Here is a 27426-nt window from a genome sequence, read left to right as displayed (position 1 = left end):
TGAAAGCATCGTCTCCTCTCAGGTCATCGACTTGCACTCCTCCAGCGGATCACACCACGGACACTGTAAAAATGGCGGCTTCACTCTCCCGATGGGTAATGGTTTCCAGACTTTCCTTCTGTCTTCTCTATTTACTGACTCCAGACTTCTATCTGCTTTTCTGATGAGTAAAACTCACAAACACGGAGCATGCTCCAGACCGGTGCCCCTCCCACTCACTGCCGGTTCAAGAAGCTCATCTTTGCTGGCCATCAATGGACCAGGAGATCCCAGCTAAAAACTCTTCACTGAGATATCAAGTGGTATAGCTGAACACACATAGTCCCCACCCCAGACTGCTCCGTCTTAATGCGTTTCACCAAATGCATAGCTTTTCAGAGGGACGGTAGAGCCCACCACCCCTGTGAATGAGCTCTAAGGTTCAGTATCAAGAAGCAAACATCAGACTAGTTAGTGGTAAATGTTACCCCATATATTGTCACGGGTTGCAGTCAATATCAGTATCAGTTCACTTATCAATATGTTCACTAGGCTATAGCAGCTTAGAATGGAGTTCTATGCAGCTAAATTAGAGTAAATCCACAAAATCAGAAAAAAGTTACAGCATTAGAAAACAGTAAGAGCAATGATAGTCAATACTGCCATGACTCCTCTGTAAACAGTGGTCTTTATCCACTTAAGGTCGCAATCTATATGACTGGCAGTGGTGATGAAATTTAGAACTCCCTAAAGAGGTACCTCTTACTATGGACAATAGGCAAAGTTCTTGTGAAGGAGCTATCTGAGTGAGTAGATGTTAGCCCTAGTTCTTCAGCCGGCTAGCGGTGGGGCCCAGTCTTTATGGTGGTGCACTAGAGTACAGTCCCAGTAAACTCGGCATGCAGTAAATAATGCTGCTAGTTAGATAGCCAGTCCCTATGTTCCCAGTCTGGCAGCAGTGTCCTCTTACCAGTGCCAGTGATACAGCAACAGGGGTACTGCTGTTCAGATGTCAGCTCACTTGGATCTGCCTAAAGGTCCTCAGCACATTGCCGCACGCTTGTAGCAGGTTGATGTGCACACAGAAGCAGCAATGTGCTCATCTCAGTCTCCCCACAGCAAAAAGTAAATCCCTCAATATTCAGCCTTAGAAAATACAACTCTCTCACCCCTCATACCCGGATCGTATAGAGCAGTGGTGGGCAACCTTTTTTTTCAACTGAGCCAAATCTCGCCAAAACCACGATTGAAATTTATTTTGAGAGCCACATTTTTAAAACTGAAAATACATCTCCCATATAGTAATTCATCCCCCATAGTAATTCATCCCCCATAGAGTAATTCATCCCCCATAGAGTAATTCATCCCCCATATAGTAATTCATCCCCCATAGCAATTCATCCCCCATAGCAATTCATCCCCCATATAGTAATTCATCCCCCATAGCAATTCATCCCCCATATAGTAATTCATCCCCCCTATAGTAATTCATCCCCCCATAGTAATTCATCCCCCATATAGTAATTCATCCCCCCATAGTAATTCATCCCCCCCATAGTAATTCATCCCCCATATAGTAATTCATCTCCCATATAGTAAGTCCCCCTCCCATATAGTAAGTCCCCCCCCCATATAGTAAGTCCCCCCCCATATAGTAAGTCCCCCCCATATAGTAAGTCCCCCATATAGTAATTCATCCCCCATATAGTAAGTCCCCCATATAGTAATTCATCCCCCATATAGTAAGTCCCCCCTGTGTCAATTCACTTACCTTTGCTCCGCGCGTTCCTCTCGTCGTGCTTCCCGCGCCGTTCTGGTCTTCAGGGCGGACTGTGAGAGGAGAGGAGTTCATCACGCTGCCCCGCCTACATCCTGACAGCTGCAGAGTCCTGACTTTTGGGGCGGCCGCCCGAGAGGAGGGAGGGGAGCGGGCGGCCGTCCGAGAGGAGGGAGGGGAGGGGAGGTGAGGGGGCGGCCGCCCGGCACACGCCCGTCCGAGGGGAGGGAGAGGAGGGGAGGGAGGGAGAGGAGGGGAGGGAGAGGAGGGGAGGGAGGGAGAGGAGGGGAGGGAGGGGAGGGAGGGGAGGGAGAGGAGGGGAGGGAGGGGAGGGAGAGGAGGGAGGGAGGGGAGAGGAGGGAGGGAGGGGAGAGGAGAGGAGAGGAGAGGAGGGGAGGGGAGGGGAGGGGAGGGGAGGGGAGGGAGAGGAGGGAGGGAGGGAGAGGAGGGAGGGGAGAGGAGGGAGGGAGGGGAGAGGAGGGGAGGGAGGGGAGAGGAGGGAGGGAGGGGAGGGGAGAGGAGGGGAGGGAGGGGAGGGAGAGGAGGGAGGGAGGGGAGCGGGCGCTCGGCACACAGAAGAGCCGCATTTAAGCTTGTAAAGAGCCGCATGTGGCTCGCGAGCCGCGGCTTGCCGACCACTGGTAGAGAATTGTAGTCCAATGGTCCATAGACTGCCATAGTAAAGTTTCTTTCCCAAACTTCATCTCCCATGATTCAATGCTGCCAACCATCAAGTCTCTGGAGCTCCTTCCGCTTGTCAGCTCCCCCTAGTAGATGGAGGTGAGGTGGTTAACCCATTTAGCTGAAGTCCATTGGGAGCACAGAGAGTACTGCCTCCAGCCAAGCACCCGGCTACAACTAGATAGAAGCTGATACCCGACTTTCTTCCAAATATCTCATTTTTTATCCTTTGTTACAAAGTTCTCTGAGATGTGACTTTGTTTCCTGTGTTGCTTTTTGCTATAACTTCATAGACCGGAAGCTCCCTCACATTCAAAGCTCCGCCGATCACAGCAGAAGCAGCCTTTGGGACGGTTCCTCCACAATTCTCCATCACGGCGGAAGTCCTCAGACGTATCTCACCTCTCTGGAGATAAAGACGCCATGGTATATAACGGTGCTCCACGAAAAGGTAGAAATCATCGACCTTCATGTTTGACTCTTAGGGCGCCCATAGACTTGAATCAAGGGTTCCCACCAGATTTTAGATCAAAGAAACACCATATCTGGGGCCAAGAGGGGCACCTACAGCTTATTGATGGTGGAGGATCTCGCCTTCCGCCATGTTAGTCATTTCAAACCATTTGCCCTGGTTTCCTTCAATCTCCAGGCGTGTCTGTTCCCTCACTTACCCCCTCCTGTGGTGGGGCTGTTTATTATTTAAGGTCAGCTGACTGTGCTCAGGGGTCCAACCAACATCCAATGTCCACAAAGTCATCTTTCAGTCTCTCCCCATTTTTTTCAGTGGGAACACAGGAAAAGGCAGTTCCGGCACCTCCAACACTGAACGTATGTAATAGCATGGGGTGCTGGGGTGTGCTGGAGGGTCTATTGTTGCTGGCTGCTGGGTGATCTATTGTTGCTGGGAGATCTATTGTTGCTGGGAGATCTATTGTTGCCAGGGAGATCTTTTGTTGCTGGTGGGGGAAATTTTGTTGCAGTTGGGGGATCTATTGTTGCTGGGGAAGTCTGTTGTTGCTGGCGGGGGATCTATTGTTGCTGGTGGGTGTTATTTTGCTGGGGGGGTCAATTGTTGCTGGGAGGGATCATCTGTTGATGGAGAGGACTATTATTGCTGGGGGGAGGGTCTGTTGTTGCTGGTGGTGGATCTGTTGCTGCTGGGGAGGTCTATTGTTGCTGGTGGGTGGTCTATTGTTGCTGGTGGGGGTGTCTATTGTTGCTGGGATGTCTATTATTGCTGGGGGGGTCAGTTGTTGCTGGGAGGGATCATCTGTTGATGGAGGGACTATTATTGCTGGGGGGGGGGGGTGTTGTTGCTGGTGGTGGATCTGTTGCTGCTGGGTAGATCTATTGTTGCTGGTGGGAAATCCATGGTTGCTGGAGAGGTCTAGATGGCGCTGAGGAACACAATTATTTCCTATGGTAGTCAATGCCATCTAGTGGCCATGCCGTATTATCATAGGAATCAAGTGTGCTCCTCAGCGCCATCAGCTGGCCATAATACAGTATTTTCAGCACTCCCACATTCGAATGGAGGAGAATATAGCCGGAAAACGTTCAAATTCGCAGTTATTGTTATAAGTACACTCATTGGTTTATTATTTTAAAAACAAAACTCCAGTTTTATAAAAAAAAATCACAAAAAACATGGCTTCCGACAACCAAAACGTATTTTGCTTGTTTTGGATAGAGTTAGAATTAGCGCCCCCGTCAGGTCTTTCTTTCTGTCTGTGGCCCCCCATTGTTACAATGCGCACAGGGCCACTGTATGTAATGTGACGCCATGCACGTGTTTCTAGGAGCGCTGTCTTCTGAAGCTGGGAGAAGAGATCAATCGCCTCTCCAGGTTCGAGGTGGAAACGAAGCGGAAGGATCAGATCATTTCATCCCTCAGAAACGAGATCTCCAAACTTCAGGTCGATCTCCAGCACCTGAGCCGCCCACATAACAGCAGAGAGGAGGTCGGTCACCTTCTGAGACTTTTTTTTTTTTTGGTATTATTATCCTATAGGGGGAGGAGCTGGTTAGGATAAGGAGGAGCCGGTGAGGATAGGGAGGAGCCGATGAGGATGGGGAGGAGCCGGTGAGGATGGGGAGGAGCCGGTGAGGATGGGGAGGAGCCGGTTAGGATGGGAAGGAGCCGGTTAGGATGGGGAGGGGCCGGTTAGGATGGGGAGGGGCCGGTTAGGATGGGGAGGAGCCGGTTAGGATGGCGCAGAGCCGGTTAGGATGGGGAGGAGCTGGTTAGGATGGGGAGGAGTCGGTTAGGATGGGGAGGGGCCGGTTAGGATGGGGAGGGGCCGGTTAGGATGGGGAGGAGCCGGTTAGGATGGCGCAGAGCCGGTTAGGATGGGGAGGAGCTGGTTAGGATGGGGAGGAGTCGGTTAGGATGGGGAGGGGCCGGTTAGGATGGGGAGGGGCCGGTTAGGATGGGGAGGAGCCGGTTAGGATGGCGCAGAGCCGGTTAGGATGGCGCTGCAGTTGGTGAGGGATCATGTGACCCATTCCATTCTTAGATTTTATGCTTCCAGCTGCTGCACGTCGGCGGTATGGATAGGCCAACCTATCCTGGATGGGTTCAAGGCAGATTCAGGAAACATGGCTAAAGATTGGGTGTGGAATCTGAACCCCATGGAAGTCAGTGGGAGCTGAATGTTAAAACAGAGTCAAGGACAGTTTCAAGGCTGATAGGCCAGGGATTGTCACCCAAAAAACATGGGGGGGGGGGGGTTGGGCACTCCCATGGGGGACATGGACCAAAGGAAAGAAAGAAAAAGAATCAGCTTGGCTGAGCAGCAATATTAATATTTAAAGTGAAATATTTTAAATGCAAAATTCCATTAACTACCATGTCTGGGGGGCGCCATAAACCGGCCTGTGAAGTGGCTCACCTGTACGAAGTATACAACCAACTACAGCAAAACTGACGTTTACAAAGAAATGCCGGCAAAATGACAGTTCCCAGCCTCTGTGGAGCCCAGGATTCCATTCATCTATACCAGATCCTTATACTAGATGAGGGTCTGATATTCACTATATTGCCAAAAGTATTGGCCCCACCCTCCAATCATGTGATTCCGGTGTTCCAATCCCCTCCATATCATGTGATTCCGGTGTTCCAATCCCCTCCATATCATGTGATTCAGGTGTTCCAATCCCCTCCATATCATGTGATTCAGGTGTTCCAATCCCCTCCATATCATGTGATTCAGGTGTTCCAATCCCCTCCCAATCATGTGATTCAGGTGTTCCAATCCCCTCCATATCATGTGATTCAGGTGTTCCAATCCCCTCCATATCATGTGATTCAGGTGTTCCAATCCCCTCCATGGACACAGGTGTATACAATCAAGCCCCTAGGCATGCAGACGGCTTCTACAAACATTGGTGAAAAAATGGGTCGCTCTCAGGAGCTCAGTGACTCCAAGCGTGGTCCCGTGATAGGTGGCCACCTGTGCAATAAGTCCATCCGTGACATTTCCTGGCCACTAAATATTCCACGCTCAACTGTTAGTGGGATTATAACAAAGTGGAAGCAACTGGGAACAACAGCCACTCAGCCACCAAGTGGTAGGCCACGTCACATGACAGGGCGGGGTCAGTGCATGCTGAAGCGCACAGTGCGCAGAAGTCGCCAACTGTCTGCAGAGTCAATAGCTAAATACCTCCAAACTTGGTGTGGCCTTCAGATGAGCCCAACAACAGTGCGTAGAGAGCTTCATGGAATGGGTTTCCATGGCCGAGCAGCTGCATCCAAGCCTTCCATCACCAAGTGCAATGCAAAGCTTCAGATGCCGTGGTGTAAAGCACGCCGCCACTGGACTCTAGAGCAGAGGAGATGTGTTCTCTGGAGGGACCAATCACGCTTCTCTGTCTGGCAATCCGATGGACGTGTCTGGGTTTGGCTGTGGCCAGGAGAACGATACTTGTCTGACTGCATTGTGCCAAGTGTAAAGTTTGGTGGAGGGGTTGTTTTTCAGGGGTTGGTTTGGCCCCCTAGTTCCAGTGAAGGGAACTCTTAAGGCGACATTTTGGACAATTTCATGCTCCCAACTTTGTGGGAGGAGTTTGGGGATGGCCCCTTCCTGTTCCAACATGACTGCCCCCCAGTGCACAAAGCAAGGTCCATAAAGACATGGAGGAGCCAGTTTGGGGTGGAGGAACTTGACTGTCCTGCACAGAGTCCTGACCTCAACCCCATAGAACACCTTTGGGATGAATTAGAGCGGAGACTGTGAGCCAGGCCTCCTCCCCCGACATCAGTGCCTGACCTGACAAATGTGCTTCTGGAAGAATGGTCCAACCTTCCCATAGACACCCTCCTAAACCTTGTGGACGGCCTTCCCAGAAGAGTTGAAGCTGTTATAGCTGCAAAGGGCGGGGCCAACTCAATATTGAACCCTACGGACTAAGACTGGGGGCCATTAAAGGTCATGTGTGTGGAAAGGGCGGGGCCAACTCAATATTGAACCCTACGGACTAAGACTGGGGGGCCATTAAAGGTCATGTGCGAGGAAAGGGCGGGGCCAACTCAATATTGAACCCTACGGACTAAGACTGGGGGGCCATTAAAGGTCATGTGCGTGGAAAGGGCGGGGCCAACTCAATATTGAACCCTACGGACTAAGACTGGGGGGTCATTAAAGGTCATGTGTGTGGAAAGGACGGGGCCAACTCAATATTGAACCCTATGGGCTAAGACTGGGGGGCCATTACAGGTCATGTGCGTGGAAAGGGCGGGGCCAACTCAATATTGAACCCTACGGACTAAGACTGGGGGGCCATTAAAGGTCATGTGCGAGGAAAGGGCGGGGCCAACTCAATATTGAACCCTACGGACTAAGACTGGGGGGCCATTAAAGGTCATGTGCGTGGAAAGGGCGGGGCCAACTCAATATTGAACCCTACGGACTAAGACTGGGGGGCCACTACAGGTCATGTGCGTGGAAAGGGCGGGGCCAACTCAATATTGAACCCTACGGACTAAGACTGGGGGGCCATTAAAGGTCATGTGCGTGGAAAGGGCGGGGCCAACTCAATATTGAACCCTACGGACTAAGACTGGGGGGGCCATTAAAGTGGAAAGTCGGGCGACCTAATACTTTGGCAATATAGTGTATATGGGGACCCCCCCAAAAAAAGAACCAGCATGCACCCCCCCTGTGCAATTCATAAAAATTTTGAGGTCCCGCCAAATTAAAAAATAAAACAGACTCAATACCCCTTAGGTCACCTCAGATCACTTAATGGAGTCCAAAGGCACCCAGAATTTCTACCCTGTAGGGGTTTATGAGGCCAGGATCCTAATTCTCTTTTACTTCATTGGCCTAATAAGGTCTTGTTCACACATGTGGCAAAAACAGGTGGTTCAGCCACTTTTTTTTACCACCCCTGAACATGGAATCTGCACAGGTAAGTACACATGGCTGCGACAATTGTCACTCAACAAAGAGCCAAACTCTGTTGTGATGATGGTGGTTTATAAGTAGCCCATGTACTCATTGGTGGAATATTGGGGTAATGGTGGTCTATTCATAGCTTATGTACTCATTAATGGAGTATTGTCATCATGGTGGTCTGTCATATTGGTAGTCAATTGGTGAAGTTGGTAACAGGAAAAAAGTTGTGAGGTCCCACCAAATTCAAAAAGAACCCAGACCCCACACCTGTTAGGCCTCCTCAAGGCAGTCAATGGAGTACAAGGGTCCCATGAATTTCAACCCCATAGAGGATTATGAAGCTGGGATCCTCATTCTTATTTACTTCATTGGCCTAATAGGGCCTCATTCACACAGGCCGTAATAACAGGTGGCTCAGCTGTGTTTTTACCACCCACGAACATGGTACCTGGTCAAGCGAGTAAACATGGCTGTGGCCATTTTCACTCAATAAGGAGCCAAACCCTGATAATGGTGGTTTGTTAGTGGCCCATGTATTAATTAATGGAGTATAGTGTGATGATGGTGGCCTGTTAGTAGCCCATTGGACTCATGAATGGAGTACTGTGATAAAGGTGGTCCCACAAAGGTTGAACTGGATGGAATGGTGTCTTTATTCAACCTTACCAACAATGTAACTGTTAGTAGTCTAAGTCCTGAATAATGGAGTATTGTGATAATGGTGGTCTATGATCATGGTGGTCTATGATCATGGTGGTCTGTTAGTAATGCAGGTATTCATTAATGGAGTACAGTGATGATGGTGGTCTACTAGTAGTCTATGAACTCGTAAATGGAGTATTGGGATAATGGTGGTCTTTGATAATAGTGGTCTGTGATAATGGTGGTCTGTGATGATGGTGGTCTATTGGTAGCCCATGTACTCATTAATGGAGTATTGTGGTAATGGTGGCATATTAGTATTCTATATACTCATTAATTGAGTATTGCAAACATGGTGGTCTATGATAATAGTGGTCTGTGATAATGGTGGTCTGTGATCATGGTGGTCTATGATATTGGTAGTCTATGATAATGGTGGTCTATGATCATGGTGGTCTGTGATCATGGTGGTCTATGATATTGGTAGTCTATGATAATGGTGGTCTGTAATCATGGAGGTCTGTGATCATGGTGACCTATGATATTGGTAGTCTATGATACTGGTGGTCTATGAGATTGGTAGTCTATGATAATGGTGGTCTGTGATCATGGTGGTCTTTGATAATGGTGGTCTATGATCATGGTGGTCTAATATAATGGTGGTCTGTGATCATGGCGGTCTATGATATTGGTAGTCTATGATAATGGTGGTCTATGATATTGGTTGTCTATGATAATAGTGGTCTGTGATCATGGTAGTCTATGATAATGGTGGTCTATGATATTGGTAGTCTATCATAATGGTGGTCTGTGATAATGGTATTCTATGATAATGGTGGTCTATGATATTGGTAGTCTATGATAATGGTGGTCAGTGACCATGGTAGTCTATGATAATGGTGGTCTGTGATCATGGTGGTCTATGATATTGGTAGTCAATGATAATGGTGGTCAGTGAGCATGGCGGTCTATGATATAGGTAGTCTATGATAATGGTGGTCTATGATATAGGTAGTCTATGATAATGGTGGTCTGTGATATTGGTAGTCTATGATAATGGTGGTCTGTGATCATGGTGGTCTATGATATTGGTAGTCTATGATAATGGTGGTCAGTGACCATGGTAGTCTATGATAATGGTGGTCTGTGATCATGGTGGTCTATGATATTGGTAGTCAATGATAATGGTGGTCAGTGAGCATGGCGGTCTATGATATAGGTAGTCTATGATAATGGTGGTCTATGATAAAGGTAGTCTATGATAATGGTGGTCTATGATAATGGTGGTCTGTGATATTGGTAGTCTATGATAATGGTGGTCTGTGATCATGGTGGTCTATGATAATGGTGGTCTATGATATTGGTTGTCTATGATAATGGTGGTCTGTGATCATGGTGGTCTGTTAGTAGCCTATGTACTATCACAAGCCCAGGAATATGGTGTCTTGGATGGTTACTGACCAGTTCCTGTTATTTTAGGACAGTTCTTCGGTAGAGCAGTTGGATCCTAGAAGCCTCCACAGTACAAATGGATTCCCTGAATTCGAGGAATGCTCCTCCGCTCCGGATGCAACACGGGAAGTTCTGAATTCACCATCAAGTCACCGGGATCTGTTCACCAACTCAGAGAGAAATGTCTCCACTATATCCTTGGCTGGGAGCTTCTCTGAGTTACATAGAGACGGTCACAGCCCTCAGATGGAGGCCGAGGTAACGACAATTACTGATTTCATGATCCCAGAATCTAACTTCTTACTCTAAATCAGATCACACGCTGAACATTCCTGTCATGTACCTACCTTGGCCCAACTCCAGGTATGACTATTGTCAGTCATGGATAAAGTGAAAGGTTTGAGCTTCTGGCAGGTTTTCATTGCCATCCGCGACTCCATGGAGGAGGTTATCACTGTTTTATCCCTGTGACTCCAAGAATGAAATCAAGAAATGAGGGCGATGGGGGTCAGTGGGGCGGGAGGGCACAGATTATAGGTCGTTGTTGTTGTCAGCTCCCCTGTCAGTGTCCAGAATGTGGTTATCACATGTAGCTGCTAATAAAAGGAATTCAATGTGTTTTGGGAGGCTGAAGTCCCCCTTCATCAGGGCTGGGATGTGATAGTTCTGAGGTCTGGACAGCTGGAAGCGATATTAGTGATGGTTAGTGATGGGAGATTCCTGAAGAAGGGCTAATTACAATGAAACGCGTTGGGTGTCCATCTGCTCCACTCCTCGTCTTTCCTTCGGTACGTTGGGTGTTCATCTGCTCCACTCCTCGGCTTTCCTTCGGTACGTTGGGTGTCCATCTGCTCCACTCCTCGTCTTTCCTTCGGTACGTTGGGTGTCCATCTGCTCCACTCCTCGTCTTTCCTTCGGTATGTTGGGTGTCCATCTGCTCCACTCCTCGTCTTTCCTTCGGTACGTTGGGTGTCCAACTGCTCCACTCCTCGTCTTTCCTTCGGTACGTTGGGTGTCCATCTGCTCCACTCCTCGTCTTTCCTTCGGTACGTTGGGTGTTCATCTGCTCCACTCCTCGGCTTTCCTTCGGTACGTTGGGTGTCCATCTGCTCCACTCCTCGTCTTTCCTTCGGTATGTTGGGTGTCCATCTGCTCCACTCCTCGTCTTTCCTTCGGTACGTTGGGTGTCCATCTGCTCCACTCCTCGTCTTTCCTTCGGTACGTTGGGTGTCCATCTGCTCCACTCCTCGTCTTTCCTTCGGTACGTTGGGTGTCCATCTGCTCCACTCCTCGTCTTTCCTTCGGTACGTAGGACATGGGATATCCTCGGATCCATCTTCATTTTCCTGTTTGAACTTTGTATTTTGTATAGTATGGATTGGGTGGTTTAGGTTAGATAGTTGGGTTGGTACTTTCATTACAGATCTATATTTTCTCTCTTCGTCTCGGCTGCTGCCTGAGCCTTCCTCCCCCACTGAGCCCTCAGTAATAATAATATCATATATTATCTCTACTGATAAAAAAAAGAATTTCATAATCTTAATAATAATAACAATAAAAAAAATAATATCCTAATGTTATCTCTACTGATAAAAAGTAATAATATCATAATCTCAATAATAATAACAATAACAATAACAACAATAATAATAATAATAACAATAATCTCAATAATAACAATAATAATCTCAATAATAATCTCAATAATAATAATAATAATCTCAATAATAATAACAATAATAATAATAATATAATGTTATCTCTACTGATAAAAAATAATATCATTAATAATAATAATCTCAATAATAATAATAACAATAATCTCATTAATAACAATAATAATAATAATAATAATAACAACAATAATAATAATAATCTAAATAATAATAATAATCTCAATAATAATCTCAATAATAATAACAATAACAACAATAATAATAACAACAATAACAACAATAATAATAACAATAATAATTTCAATAATAATAACAATAATAATAATAATAATAATAATCTCAATAATAATAATAACAATATGTTACCTCTACTGATAAAAACAGTAATATCATAATTTCAGTAATAATAACAATCTCAATGATCTCAATAATAATAATAATAATAATATGTTATCTCTACTGATAAAAAGTAATAATATCATAATCTCAATAATAATAATAATCCGCAGATGCTAGCTGAGGCTGAGGCTGAGAGTCCGGCACAGACGATCGATGGAGGGCAGAGATGTTCGGATCAGACTGCGGATCGCACGGATACAGCCGAGGAGCAGGAGGACGATTTTGGATCTGTGGAGGAATACAAAGAAGAAGATCCGGAAGTACGGAGACTTCAGGAGGAATTAGAGGTCACCAGAAAGGATTATAACATCTCACAAGGTGCAGTAAAGCAACATATAAAATATTTGTAAAACATCAGAAAAAAAAAGCAAAGTAAATCTAAAGCCAATTTTTTTTGTATTCTGGGCGGAGCAAGGCCTCGTTGACACTGGTTGTAGTGTTGCCCTATGAAGAGCGATCTGTGATATCTCCTCTCCACCGCCTATGTTAAACCCCACATCGGCGCCCTGCAACCCTGTGCCTTGCATGCAGTGGTGGGACGGTTGCGAGGTGCCGAGATTCAGTTGAAGGGTGGAGCTCAGTGGGAGGTAGTGCCTGCTGAATGGGAGAGCAGGGAGATTTTATGTACCCCCTCCCCCCCTTCCTCCACCATCTTTGCAACTTAAACCGGGATGGTTGGGGGGGGGTGCTAAAAATGTGGCTCAACCACACCTTTTTGGTGCCCCCTAACCACAAGTGTGAATGAGGACCTGCCCTCGGTTCACATCTATGGGCTGCCCTACCTGGGAGAATTGTGGGGGGAGAAGCTCCTGACCCTTTTATGACGTCACACAGAAGTGAGATTTGCCCGCCACCACTCCCGGCTCTGGCCACCAGGGGGGGTTTATGTCACGCTCAGACGGAGAAGTGACCACACACAGGAACAATAATGCCGTCTCCTTGATCTCCGCAGGTGTCATATCCTCTCTTCAGAGAACAATCTCCTCCCAGCAATCCAAACTCCGAAAATCCGAGTCTGAGAACGAAGATTTACAGAGAGAGCTGATAGAGAGAGGAGCGCAGCTGCATGCCATGTCCACCAAGGTACAGAGCGGGGGCGCTGTGATCTCTTCTGTCACGTGATCTGTTCTGTCACGTGACCTGTTCTGCCACGTGACCATGTTCCAATCCCCTCCATATCATGTGATTCAGGTTTTCCAATCCCCTCCATATTATGGTGAAAGAATGGGTCGCTCTCAGGAGCTCAGTGACTCCAAGCGTGGTCCCGTGATAGGTGGCCCCCTGGGCAATAAGTCCATCCGTGACATTTCCTGGCTACTAAATATTCCACGCTCAACTATGGCAGCTCAGTGGCTAAATGGTTAGCATTTCTGCCTGGAAGTACTCGGGTCACTGGTTTGAATCCCAACCACAGCACCACCTGCCTGGAGTTTGCATGTTCTCCCTGTGCTTGCGTAGGTTTCCTCCTGGTACTCCGGTTTCCTCCCACACTACAAAGACATGCTGGGAGGTTAATTGGCTCCTGTCTAAATTGGCCCTAATATGTGTATGTATGAATGTAAGTTAGGGACCTTAGATTGTACGCTTCTTGGGGGCGGGGCCTGATGTGAATATACAATATATATGTAAAGTACATTGATGGAGCTATATAAGTACCTGAAATAAATAAATAAATAAAACTGTTAGTGGGATTATAACAAAGTGGAAGCAACTGGGAACAACAGCCACTCAGCCACCAAGTGGTAGGCCACGTCACATGACAGGGCGGGGTCAGCGCATGCTGAAGCGCACAGTGCGCAGAAGTCGCCAACTGTCTGCAGAGTCAATAGCTAAAGACCTCCAAACTTGGTGTGGCCTTCAGATGAGCCCAACAACAGTGCGTAGAGAGCTTCATGGAATGGGTTTCCATGGCCGAGCAGCTGCATCCAAGCCTTCCATCACCAAGTGCAATGCAAAGCGTCGGATGCCGTGGTGTAAAGCATGCCGCCACTGGACTCTAGAGCAGAGGAGGCGTGTTCTCTGGAGTGACCAATCACGCTTCTCTGTCTGGCAATCCGATGGAGGTGTCTGGGTTTGGCGGTTGTCAGGAGAACGGTACTTGCCTGACTGCATTGTGCCAAGTGTAAAGTTTGGTGGAGGGGGGATTATGGTGGTGGGGGGTGTTCCTCAGGGGTTGGGCTTGGCCCCCTAGTTCCAGTGAAGGGAACTCTTAAGGCGACATTTTGGACAATTTCATGCTCCCAACTTTGTGGGAGGAGTTTGGAGACGGCCCCTTCCTGTTCCAACATGACTGCCCACCAGTGCACAAAGCAAGGTCCATAAAGACATGGAGGAGCCAGTTTGGGGTGGAGGAACTTGACTGTCCTGCACAGAGTCCTGACCTCAACCCCATAGAACACCTTTGGGATGAATTAGAGCGGAGACTGCGAGCCAGGCCTCCTCCCCCGACATCAGTGCCTGACCTGACAAATGTGCTTCTGGAAGAATGGTCCAACCTTCCCATAGACACCCTCCTAAACCTTGTGGACGGCCTTCCCAGATGAGTTGAAGCTGTTATAGCTGCAAAGGGCGGGGCCAACTCAATATTGAACCCTACGGACCAAGACTGGGGGCCATTAAAGGTCATGTGCGTGGAAAGGGCGGGGCCAACTCAATATTGAACCCTACGGACTAAGACTGGGGGCCATTAAAGGTCATGTGCGTGGAAAGGGCGGGGCCAACTCAATATTGAACCCTACGGACTAAGACTGGGGGGCCATTAAAGGTCATGTGCGTGGAAAGGGCGGGGCCAACTCAATATTGAACCCTACGGACTAAGACTGGGGGCCATTAAAGGTCATGTGCGTGGAAAGGGCGGGGCCAACTCAATATTGAACCCTACGGACCAAGACTGGGAGGCCATTAAAGGTCATGTGTGTGGAAAGGGCGGGGCCAACTCAATATTGAACCCTACGGACCAAGACTGGGAGGCCATTAAAGGTCGTGTGGAAAGGGCGGGCGACTGATACTGGGGGCAATATAGTGTATTTCAGGCACTGGGAGCTGGATGGGGAGGAGTTAGGGTGGAGCACATGGAAGACCCTCCCACTGTAGGTGTTGCTGATCCATTATATACTGAGCAGGATGAAGATGACAGGGGGCGGGGGGACACAGGAAGCTGTTATGTATCACAAACCTTGCTGAACAGAATGGCAGGTCGCTGGGCGGGTACGGAGCACAGAGCTGTATGGTATTAATGTGAATATTGATGTTTGAAGTTTTCCAGCGTGCGGGAGGACAGGAAACACGAAGAGATGATGGCGGCGATGGAGAAAGAGAATTATAACCTGAGAGAGGTGAGCTGTCCGAGAAATCTTCCTTTTATGTTCATTTCAGTGTTCCTGACTATGGCAGCCAATATAGTTACATTGTTACATAGTCATATCGTTACATAGTTATATAGTATTGTTACATTGTTACATCGCTACAGTGTTACATAGTTACATAGTTAGTCTGGCTGAAAAAAGACAAAAGTCCGCCCAGTTCAACCATAAAAAAATAAAAATATATATAATGCGATAAATCCTTAAAGTTCTCAGCCCCGCCCACCTGTTGCTGCGGTTACACGGGGCGTGTGCTGGAGGTTTCCTCTGCGGCGGATGCGGGATGCATGTGATAACGCGTGTTCTGTTGCTGTGGTTACACAGGGCGTGTGCTGGAGGTTTCCTCTGCGGCGGATGCGGGATGCATGTGATAACGCGTGTTCTGTTGCTGCGGTTACACAGGGCGTGTGCTGGAAGTGTCCTCTGCGGCGGATGCGGGACGTATGTGATAACGCGTGTTGTGTTGCTGTGGTTACACGGGGCGTGTGCTAGAAGTGTCCTCTGCGGTGGATGCGGGACATATGTGATAACGCATGTTGTGTTGCTGCGGTTACATGAGGCATGTGCTGGACGTGTCCTCTGCGGCGGATGTGGGACGTATGTGATAACGCGTGTTGTGTTGCTGCGGTTACACAGGGCGTGTGCTGGAAGTGTCCTCTGCGGCGGATGCGTGATGTATGTGATAACGAGTGTTGTGTTGCTGTGGTTACACGGGGCGTGTGCTGGACGTGTCCTCTGCGGCAGATGCGGGACGTATGTGATAACGCGTGTTGTGTTGCTGCGGTTACGTGTGGTGTGTGCTGGACGTGTCCTCTGCGGCAGATGCGGGACGTATGTGATAACGCGGGTTGTGTTGCTGCGGTTACGTGTGGTGTGTGCTGGACGTGTCCTCTGCGGCGGATGCGGGACGTATGTGATAACGCGGGTTGTGTTGCTGCGGTTACGCGGGGCGTGTGCTAGAAGTGTCCTCTGCGGCGGATGCGGGACGTATGTAATAACACGTATTGTGTTGCTGTGGTTACACAGGGCGTGTGCTGGACGTGTCCTCTGCGGCGGATTCGGGACGTATGTGATAACGCGGGTTGTGTTGCTGCAGTTACGTGTGGCGTGTGCTGGAAGTTTCCTCTGCGGCGGATGCGGGACGTATGTGATAACGCGTGTTGTGTTGCTGCGGTTACACAGGGCGTGTGCTGGATGTGTCCTCTGCGGCGGATGCGGGACGTATGTGATAACGCGTGTTGTGTTGCTGCGGTTACACAGGGCGTGTGCTGGATGTGTCCTCTGCGGCGGATGCGGGACGTATGTGATAACGCGTGTTGTGTTGCTGCGGTTACACAGGGCGTGTGCTGGAAGTGTCCTCTGCGGCGGATGCGGGACGTATGTGATAACGCGTGTTGTGTTGCTGCGGTTACACAGGGCGTGTGCTGGATGTGTCCTCTGCGGCGGATGCGGGACGTATGTGATAACGCGTGTTGTGTTGCTGCGCTGTGATGTACGGATCAGACTTCAGGGTCTCGTCATTCACACCCCCCCCCCCCCCCACATACAACCCCCGATACGTGTATTTCCTATGAGCCTCGGCTCCATCTAGTGCTCATCATTTGGTATTTCCAGACCACATTGTGGCCACTAGAGGGAGCCGATGAACACAGGAAACCACATACTGGGCAAATGATGGGGTTGTTGGTGACGAGACGTTATGTGAATGGACCCCAAAGGGGATGGATTTCCTAACGCGGGAGCGGCCATCCCTCACTGTGGCTCACTCTCAGGACAGGGATGATTATTTTGTTTTTTATTTATCATCCAATCACAGGCTGGGGGGGAGGGGCTTGACCAAGCTGCATTGCTTTACCTGCAGAAGAGGAAAGTGAGGTCAGATTCTGTGGTGGCAGAAAACTAACTGCCATTGTGCAGAATCTCCTCCAGCAAGGGATCAACTTCCATTGGGGAAAGTGGCAGTGACAGTTCAGGTCACCATTGCGGCGACGCGCCTAGATACCTACTGCATGGTAGAGGGCGCTGACAGGCTGGGCTCAGTATGGCGGGAGAGGGGGGGAGGGGTCTAATGTAACAGATAAACAGGCACCACTCTAACCAGCCCAATGAGACGTATGAGATGGCCTCAGCTGCTGCTGACGCATTTTGCCCCGCCCACCGGGGGCTTGGTCACAGAAGGGGGAGGGGGGTATGAACATTGGTTGGGGTAAGTTTGCAGCCGTCAACATTTTTTTTCCCCCATATTGCTGTCCTCCCCAGCTGGTATCTGAACTGAAATCGGAGGTGAGCCGGAGGAACGATCTGATTGGTGAGCTGAAGGGCGACGTTCAGAGGCTGCAGAGGGAGGTCCTGGAGGTCCAGATCCAGATGAGGAAAAACGAAGGAGAGAGAAACCAAATGGAGAGCAAAGCCGGGGAGCTGGCAACATCCGAGCAGCATGTCAGGGTCAGCCTGGAGGCCGTCCAATCCAGGGTGAGCTGCAGGGTCGGTGTCCCCACCACATAGAACCGTCCATAGTGTGTGTCTGCCTCAGTCCAGAGCACCGAGTTCTGTCTGCTCTCACCTTCCCCTTCTACTCACTATGCCAGGGGGCCCCAAACTGTGGCCCTATGCTGGACAATATCCGGCCCTTCCGGTACTTCTCCTCCCAGTGATTGGTGTCAGTGGGAGGAATAGTGCCCCATCATTGGTGTCAGTGGGAGGAATAGTGCCCCATCATTGGTGTCAGTGGGAGGAATAGTGCCTCCTATGATGGGGCACTATTCCTCCCACTGACACCAATGATGGGGCACTATTCCTCCCACTGACACCAATGATGGGGCACTATTCCTCCCACTGACACCAATGATGGAGCACTATTCCTCCCACTGACACCAATGATGGGGCACTATTCCTCCCACTGACACCAATGATGGGCACTATTCCTCCCACTGACACCAATGATGGGGCACTATTCCTCCCACTGACACCAATGATGGGGCACTATTCCTCCCACTGACACCAATGATGGGGCACTATTCCTCCCACTGATACCAATGATGGGGCACTATTCCCCACTGACACCAATGATGGGGCACTATTCCCCCACTGACACCAATGATGGGGCACTATTCCTCCCACTAACACCAATGATGGGGCATTATTCCTCCCACTGACACCAATGATGGGGCACTATTCCTCCCACTGACACCAATGATGGGGCACTATTCCTCCCACTGACACCAATGATGGGACACTATTCCTCCCACTGACACCAATGACGGGGCACTATTCCTCCCACTGACACCAATGATGGGGCACTATTCCTCCCACTGATACCAACGATGGGGCACTATTCCTCCCACTGACACCAATGGTGGGGCACTATTCCTCCCACTGACACCCAACCCTAAGGCCATGTTTATTCTCACTGATGCTGAGTGTAGAAATGCGGCATAAATTCAGCACTTTGAACATCTGTGGAGGAGAGAAGACTGCAGATAAACCGGTACAACGTACGTCAGAGGATTTGTTTCCTCTTGGGGTATCACCTCAGGCCGGTCACATCACTGGGGATGATCAAACTTTTAAAACTTTTCTGATGTCACTTCCTGGGAGGTTTGCCCCCCCCCCCCCTTCCCGATACCCCATCCAACCAGTAATGACTGCCTGCAATGGAAATAAGGACCACTAGGTGGTGCAATAGACACACAGAAAAAACTGGCAGGACAAAACTATGGAAGCTGCATTGTTCAAATTTGCCAAATCCTGGCCAGTCCTGATCCTGGCCTGTCCTCCTGATCCTGGCCTGTCCTCCTGATCCTGGCCTGTCCTGATCCTGGCCTGTCCTGATCCTGGCCTGTCCTCCTGATCCCGGCCTGTCCTCCTGATCCCGGCCTGTCCTCCTGATCCCGGCCTGTCCTCCTGATCCTGGCCTGTCCTCCTGATCCTGGCCTGTCCTGATCTTGGTCTGTCCTCCTGATCCTGGCCTGTCCTCCTGATCCTGGCCTGTCCTGATCCTGGTCTGTCCTCCTGATCCTGGCATGTCCTCCCGATCCTAGGCTATATCTTGATCCTGGTCTGTCCTCCTGATCCTGTCCTGTCCTCTTGATCCTGTCCTGTCCTCTTGATCCTGGCCTGTCCTCTTGATCCTGGCCTGTCCTCCTGATCCTGGCCTGTGCCGATGCTGGTCTGTCCTCCTGATCCTGGTCTGTCCTCTTGATCCTGGCCTGTCCTCCTGATCCTGGCCTGTCCTCCTGATCCTGGTCTGTCCTGATGCAGGTCTGTCCTCCTGATACTGGTCTGTCCTCCTGATCCTGGCCTGTCCTCCTGATCCTGGCCTGTCCTCCTGATCCTGGCCTGTCCTGATGCAGGTCTGTCCTCCTGATCCTGGCCTGTCCTCCTGATCCTAGCCTGTCCTGATTCAGGTCTGTCCTCCTGATCCTGGCCTGTCCTCCTGATCCTGGCCTGTCCTGATGCAGGTCTGTCCTCCTGATACTGGTCTGTCCTCCTGATCCTGGCCTGTCCTCCTGATCCTGGCCTGTCCTGATGCAGGTCTGTCCTCCTGATACTGGCCTGTCCTCCTGATCCTGGCCTGTCCTGATGCTTGGCTGTCCTCCTGATCCTGGCCTATCCTCCTGATCCTGGCCTATCCTGATGCTTGGCTGTCCTCCTGATCCTGGCCTGTCCTCCTGATCCTGGCCTGTCCTCCTGCTCCTGGCCTGTCCTCCTGATGCTGGCCTGTCCTCCTGATGCTTGGCTGTCCTCCTGATCCTGGCCTGTCCTCCTGATCCTGGCCTGTCCTCCTGATACTGGCCTGTTCTCCTGATCCTGGTCTGTCCTCCTGATCCTGGCCTGTCCTGATCCTGGCCTGTCCTCCTGATCCTGGCCTGTCCTCCTGATCCTGGCCTGTCCTCCTGATCCTGGCCTGTCCTCCTGATCCCGGCCTGTCCTCCTGATCCCGGCCTGTCCTCCTGATCCCGGCCTGTCCTCCTGATCCTGGCCTGTCCTCCTGATCCTGGCCTGTCCTGATCTTGGTCTGTCCTCCTGATCCTGGCCTGTCCTCCTGATCCTGGCCTGTCCTGATCCTGGTCTGTCCTCCTGATCCTGGCATGTCCTCCTGATCCTAGGCTATATCTTGATCCTGGTCTGTCCTCCTGATCCTGTCCTGTCCTCTTGATCCTGTCCTGTCCTCTTGATCCTGGCCTGTCCTCCTGATCCTGGCCTGTGCCGATGCTGGTCTGTCCTCTTGATCCTGGCCTGTCCTCTTGATCCTGGCCTGTCCTCCTGATCCTGGTCTGTCCTGATGCAGGTCTGTCCTCCTGATCCTGGCCTGTCCTCCTGATCCTGGCCTGTCCTGATCCTGTCCTCCTGATCCTGGCCTGTCCTGATGCAGGTCTGTCCCCTGATCCTGGCCTGTCCTCCTGATCCTAGCCTGTCCTGATGCAGGTCTGTCCTCCTGATCCTGGTCTGTCCTGATGCAGGTCTGTCCTCCTGATACTGGTCTGTCCTCCTGATACTGGTCTGTCCTCCTGATCCTGGCCTGTCCTCCTGATCCTGGCCTGTCCTCCTGATCCTGGCCTGTCCTGATGCAGGTCTGTCCTCCTGATACTGGTCTGTCCTCCTGATCCTGGCCTGTCCTCCTGATCCTGGCCTGTCCTGATGCAGGTCTGTCCTCCTGATACTGGCCTGTCCTCCTGATCCTGGCCTGTCCTGATGCTTGGCTGTCCTCCTGATCCTGGCCTATCCTCCTGATCCTGGCCTGTCCTGATGCTTGGCTGTCCTCCTGATCCTGGCCTGTCCTCCTGATCCTGGCCTGTCCTCCTGATCCTGGCCTGTCCTCCTGCTCCTGGCCTGTCCTCCTGATCCTGGCCTGTCCTCCTGATCCTGGCCTGTCCTCCTGATCCTGGCCTGTCCTCCTGATACTGGCCTGTTCTCCTGATCCTGGTCTGTCCTCCTGATCCTGGCCTGTCCTGATCCTGGCCTGTCCTCCTGATCCTGGCCTGTCCTCCAGATCCTGACTTCACTACTTAGTAAATAATTGACCGAGTCAGTTTGGCATTGCCTGTTCTTTCCTCTGATTGTATCAGATTGATGGGAACTCACAAACAATCTCAGATAAGGAACAACAGGACCGGCCCAGGTCCCCCAAATCCAACACTAAAACCATTTTGGGTGGAGATCATCATCATCAGGGCTGCGTATTAAAGTGCAGAAGGATGACGAGACTCAATAATGTAGACGCATTGTATGATGATTGGTCATTCGCTGCCTTCTTGTTGCAGTTCGAGAGATTCCGCAGCAAAATAATACAAGCCGCCTACACGGCCCCGGGGTTCAAGGGTCCGCAGGTGGAGGTCTCCGATAATGAGGTCCTGGAAACCATGCAGGTAAGTACGTTGCTGTACAACAACAGCCAATCACCTTCCAGTGTTCTGATAGAAGTTCACAGCTGATTGGTCAGTCCGCAGTGTGAGCCACTGACCCCCAGACATGTACAGTATATATGAGACACGTATATATGAGACGTATATATGAGAAGTATATATGAGAAGTATATATGAGAAGTATATATATGAGACGTATATATGAGACGTATATATAAGAGACGTATATATGAGAAGTATATATGAGACGTATATATGAGACGTATATATGAGACGTATATATGAGACGTATATATGAGACGTATATATGAGACGTCTATATGAGACGTCTATATGAGAAGTATATATGAGACGTGTATATGAGACGTATATATGAGACGTATATATGAGACGTATATATGAGACGTATATATGAGACGTATATATGGGAAGTATATATGAGACGTATATATGAGACGTATATATGAGACGTATATATGAGAAGTATATATGAGAAGTATATATATGAGACGTATATATGAGAAGTATATATGAGAAGTATATATATGAGACGTATATATGAGACGTATATATGAGAAGTATATATGAGAAGTATATATATGAGACGTATATATGAGACGTATATATGAGAAGTATATATGAGAAGTATATATATGAGACGTATATATGAGACGTATATATGAGAAGTATATATGAGACGTATATATGAGACGTATATATGAGACGTATATATGAGACGTATATATGAGACGTGTATATGAGACGTGTATATGAGACGTGTATATGAGACGTGTATATGAGACGTGTATATGAGACGTATATATGAGACGTATATATGAGACGTATATATGAGAAGTATATATGAGAAGTATATATGAGACGTATATATGAGACGTATATATGAGACGTGTATATGAGACGTGTATATGAGACGTGTATATGAGACGTGTATATGAGACGTGTATATGAGACGTGTATATGAGACGTGTATATGAGACGTGTATATGAGACGTATATATGAGACGTATATATGAGAAGTATATATGAGAAGTATATATGAGAAGTATATATGAGACGTATATATGGGACGTATATATGGGACGTATATATGAGACGTATATACTGTATGAGACGTATATATGAGACGTATATATGAGAAGTATATATGAGACGTATATATGAGACGTATATATGAGACGTATATATGAGACGTATATATGAGACGTATATATGAGACGTATATATGAGACGTATATATGAGACGTATATATGAGACGTATATATGAGACGTATATATGAGACGTATATATGAGACGTATATATGAGACGTATATATGAGACGTATATATGAGAAGTATATATGGGAAGTACAGTATATATGAGACAATTGTTTTTTTTTTTAAATCTATAAATTGAATACCATGAATAAAATATAGAAGGGCGAGCGTGTAGAAACATCAAATCAAAACCTGGAAATTTAAGAAGAAAAATTTGAATTCAAAGTCAATAATTCTATCCAAATATCAATCAAGCCTATGCAATCCTTATATCCGAAATCCTCCCTCCGGTCTCCCCTCCAGTCTGGCACAGATATACCGGCTCCTCCCCTTCAGTCCGGCACAGGTGTACTGGCTCCTCCCCTTCAGACCTGCACAGATGTACCGGCTCCTCCCCTTCAGTCTGGCACAGGTGTACCAGCTCCTCCCCTTCAGTCTTGCACAGGTGTACCAGCTCCTCCCCTTCAGTCTTGCACAGGAGTACCGGCTCCTCCCCTTCAGTCTGGCACAGGTTGCCGGCTCCTCCCCTTCAGTCTGGCACAGGTGTACCGGCTCCTCCCCTTCAGTCTTGCACAGGTGTACCGGCTCCTCCCCTTCAGTCTGGCACAGGTGTACCGGCTCCTCCCCTTCAGTCTGGCACAGGTGTACCGGCTCCTCACCTTCAGTCTGGCACAGGTGTACCGGCTCCTCCCCTTCAGTTTGGCACAGGTGTACCTGCTCCTCCCCTTCAGTCTTGCACAGGTGTCCCGGCTCCTCCCCTTCAGTCTTGCACAGGTATATCGGCTCCTCCCCTTCATTCTTGCACAGGTGTGCCAGCTCCTCCCCTTCAGTCTTGCACAGGTGTACCGGCTCCTCCCCTTCAGTCTGGCACAGGTGTACCTGCTCCTCCCCTTCAGTCTTGCACAGGTGTACCAGCTCCTCCCCTTCAGTCTTGCACAGGTGTACCGGCTCCTCCTCTGGACTAAATGGCTTCCTCTGATGTCACTGCACACTGGGAGCTCACAATGTGCATTAGAAGCTGCAGCAAGTCGTATAGAGCTTCGCCTCATTTCCTGGCTGGAGGGCGTCCAGCATCATCTAGCCCTTAATTCCCCAGCCTTACAGTCCCTGGCCCCGCCCCTTTCATTCATTGGATTTCAGTCTTTTAAATCATGGAGAATCAGTATCAAATGTGGGTGTTACCTAGGGTGGCCTGTATGCAAATGTTGCCTGCTTAGGAACGCCCACCCCTCCAGACTGACACCCATCAAAGCATTTTAGTATTTGCATAACTCCTCCCACTTCTTGCATCAGGCCTGAGGGCTCATGAGAGGAGTACTGAGGCAGGGTGCTGGGATGTTCTCAGTACTCCTGATGATCTGCCTGCTTTGCATAGAGAAGGGCAGAGACCCAGTGATGACATTATTGAATATATAATGAGGAATGTAATGAAAACAGAAAGCCTTTATTTTACAAATTCACTAGCGTGTTGGTGGGGGGAGGGGGACCAGGAGGGGGGACCAGGAGGGGGGTCCAGGGAAGGCAAAATATAAGCAGATTACTCTTCAGCTTTCAGACTTAATGTTCAGATTCCAGTCCTGATTGCGTTAGGCAGTGGAACGTGTAATGGGGGTTGGGCTGCGAGGCAGAATAAAGCGACTATTCATCCAGACGTTTGTTTTCTTCCCTAGAAGATAATCGCAGAGCGGTCGGATTTTCACCAGCAGCTCAAACACAAAGGAGTCAAAGTCCCTCCATTGCACCAATCAGAGACCCCCCTCAATGTCAAACATTCGTCCTCCTCCACCAGGAAGAAATGAAGGACCTCCTCGGGGGCGTGCGGTCACATGACTGACACTCCCTCCCACTACAAGTGCCTGTGCTGCAGCAACCAATCGGGTCGTTCCTTTATTTTTTTTTTGTATTTAAATGGTTTTTATTATTTTATAAACATTTAAAAAAAAACGTGAGCAACAAGACACGCCCACTGAGGGGCTACCAACTGCACAGAAAAAAGTCAAACCTTTATTTTGTTTTATGAAATTGCTGGTGTCTAGGGATTGCCGGAACTCTTCTACAGCCTGTCTAGGGATTGCCGGAACTCTTCTACAGCCTGTCTGGGGATTGCCGGAACTCTTCTACAGCCTGTCTAGGGATTGCCGGAACTCTTCTACAGCCCGTCTAAGGAATGCCGGAACTCTTCTACAGCCTGTCTAGGGAATGCCGGAACTCTTCTACAGCCCGTCTAAGGAATGCCGGAACTCTTCTACAGCCTGTCTAGGGATTGCCGGACCTCTTCTACAGCCTGTCTAGGGAATGCCGGAACTCTTCTACAGCCTGTCTAGGGATTGCTGGAACTCTTCTACAGCCTGTCTAGGGATTGCCGGAACTCTACTACAGCCTGTCTAGGGATTGCTGGAACTCTTCTACAGCCTGTCTAGGGATTGCCGGAACTCTACTACAGCCTGTCTAGGGATTGCCGGAACTCTTCTACAGCCTGTCTGGGGATTGCCGGAACTCTTCTACAGCCCATCTAGGGAATGCCGGAACTCTTCTACAGCCTGTCTGGGGATTTCCGGAACTCTTCTACAGCCTGTCTAGGGATTGCCGGAACTCTTCTACAGCCTGTCTGGGGATTGCCGGAACTCTTCTACAGCCTGTCTGGGGATTGCCGGAACTCTTCTACAGCCCATCTAGGGAATGCCGGAACTCTTCTACAGCCTGTCTGGGGATTGCCGGAACTCTTCTACAGCCTGTCTGGGGATTGCCGGAACTCTTCTACAGCCCATCTAGGGAATGCCGGAACTCTTCTACAGCCTGTCTAGGGATTGCCGGAACTCTTCTACAGCCTGTCTAGGGAATTCCGGAACTCTTCTACAGCCTGTCTGGGGATTGCCGGAACTCTTCTACAGCCTGTCTAGGGAATGCCGGAACTCTTCTACAGCCTGTCTAGGGATTGCCGGAACTCTTCTACAGCCTGTCTAGGGAATTCCGGAACTCTTCTACAGCCTGTCTAGGGAATGCCGGAACTCTTCTACAGCCTGTCTAGGGATTGCCGGAACTCTTCTACAGCCTGTCTAAGGAATGCCGGAACTCTTCTACAGCCTGTCTAGGGATTGCCGGACCTCTTCTACAGCCTGTCTAGGGAATGCCGGAACTCTTCTACAGCCTGTCTAGGGATTGCCGGAACTCTACTACAGCCTGTCTAGGGATTGCCGGAACTCTACTACAGCCTGTCTAGGGATTGCCGGAACTCTTCTACAGCCTGTCTGGGGATTGCCGGAACTCTTCTACAGCCCATCTAGGGAATGCCGGAACTCTTCTACAGCCTGTCTGGGGATTGCCGGAACTCTTCTACAGCCTGTCTGGGGATTGCCGGAACTCTTCTACAGCCCATCTAGAGAATGCCGGAACTCTTCTACAGCCTGTCTGGGGATTGCCGGAACTCTTCTACAGCCTGTCTGGGGATTGCCGGAACTCTTCTACAGCCCATCTAGGGAATGCCGGAACTCTTCTACAGCCTGTCTAGGGATTGCCGGAACTCTTCTACAGCCTGTCTGGGGATTGCCGGAACTCTTCTACAGCCTGTCTAGGGATTGCCGGAACTCTTCTACAGCCTGTCTAGGGATTGCCGGAACTCTTCTACAGCCCATCTAGGGAATGCCGGAACTCTTCTACAGCCTGTCTAGGGATTGCCGGAACTCTTCTACAGCCTGTCTGGGGATTGCCGGAACTCTTCTACAGCCCATCTAGGGAATGCCGGAACTCTTCTACAGCCTGTCTAGGGATTGCCGGAACTCTTCTACAGCCTGTCTAGGGAATTCCGGAACTCTTCTACAGCCTGTCTAGGGAATGCCGGAACTCTTCTACAGCCTGTCTAGGGATTGCCGGAACTCTTCTACAGCCTGTCTGGGGAATGCCGGAACTCTTCTACAGCCTGTCTAGGGAATGCCGGAACTCTTCTACAGCCTGTCTAAAGAACGCCGGAACTCTTCTACAGCCTGTCTAGGGATTGCCGGAACTCATCTACAGCCTGTCTAGGGATTGCCGGAACTCTTCTACAGCCTGTCTAGGGATTGCCGGAACTCTTCTACAGCCTGTCTAGGGATTGCCGGAACTCTTCTACAGCCTGTCTAGGGATTGCCGGAACTCTTCTACAGCCTGTTGTAATGGTGTGGGGTCAGATTGCTAGTAGTAAATCACTGAAGTCAGGCATTTTTGATTGGTTGTAGTACCACAAATCCCAGCATGCCCTGGCTGAACATTTATGGATGTTGATGGTCCTGGAAGGGTCACTGAAAGCCGTCCCAATATTACATAATTTCTACATTTGTATCAAATAAAATGCTGAGCCCATCCTGCGTAGTCACCCCCCCCCCATTCTGAACTTATATTAGCTGCCCAATTCAGCCCCAAATCCAGTCAGTGAGGTCGGGGC

The 27426-nt window shown here is 49.4% G+C and overlaps 1 protein-coding gene across 1 annotated transcript in view; it reads left to right on the top strand.

The window, feature by feature from the left end:
* Positions 1-25139, top strand: part of LOC149429001 (coiled-coil domain-containing protein 27-like) — a 33156-nt gene extending 8017 nt beyond the window's left edge. The window contains exons 2-11 of the mRNA XM_089666842.1: positions 1-95; positions 2731-2888; positions 4237-4398; positions 9958-10188; positions 12116-12323; positions 12958-13088; positions 15263-15340; positions 17627-17839; positions 21631-21735; positions 24680-25139. The exon at positions 1-95 is cut by the window's left edge and continues 35 nt beyond it. Coding sequence (XP_089522968.1) covers positions 1-95; positions 2731-2888; positions 4237-4398; positions 9958-10188; positions 12116-12323; positions 12958-13088; positions 15263-15340; positions 17627-17839; positions 21631-21735; positions 24680-24808 — 1510 coding nt within the window. The 3' untranslated portion in view covers positions 24809-25139. The remainder of the gene's footprint in view (positions 96-2730; positions 2889-4236; positions 4399-9957; positions 10189-12115; positions 12324-12957; positions 13089-15262; positions 15341-17626; positions 17840-21630; positions 21736-24679) is intronic.
* Positions 25140-27426: the final 2287 nt, after the last annotated feature.

The sequence above is a fragment of the Staurois parvus genome, unplaced genomic scaffold (assembly GCF_062004578.1).
Source record: "Staurois parvus isolate SC_StPar_1 unplaced genomic scaffold, SC_StPar_1.0 ptg002868l, whole genome shotgun sequence".
In the NCBI taxonomy this organism is placed as follows: domain Eukaryota; kingdom Metazoa; phylum Chordata; class Amphibia; order Anura; family Ranidae; genus Staurois; species Staurois parvus.
The sequence above is the reverse complement of the archived record's forward strand: the minus strand, read 5'-3'. Positions and strand labels throughout refer to the sequence as shown.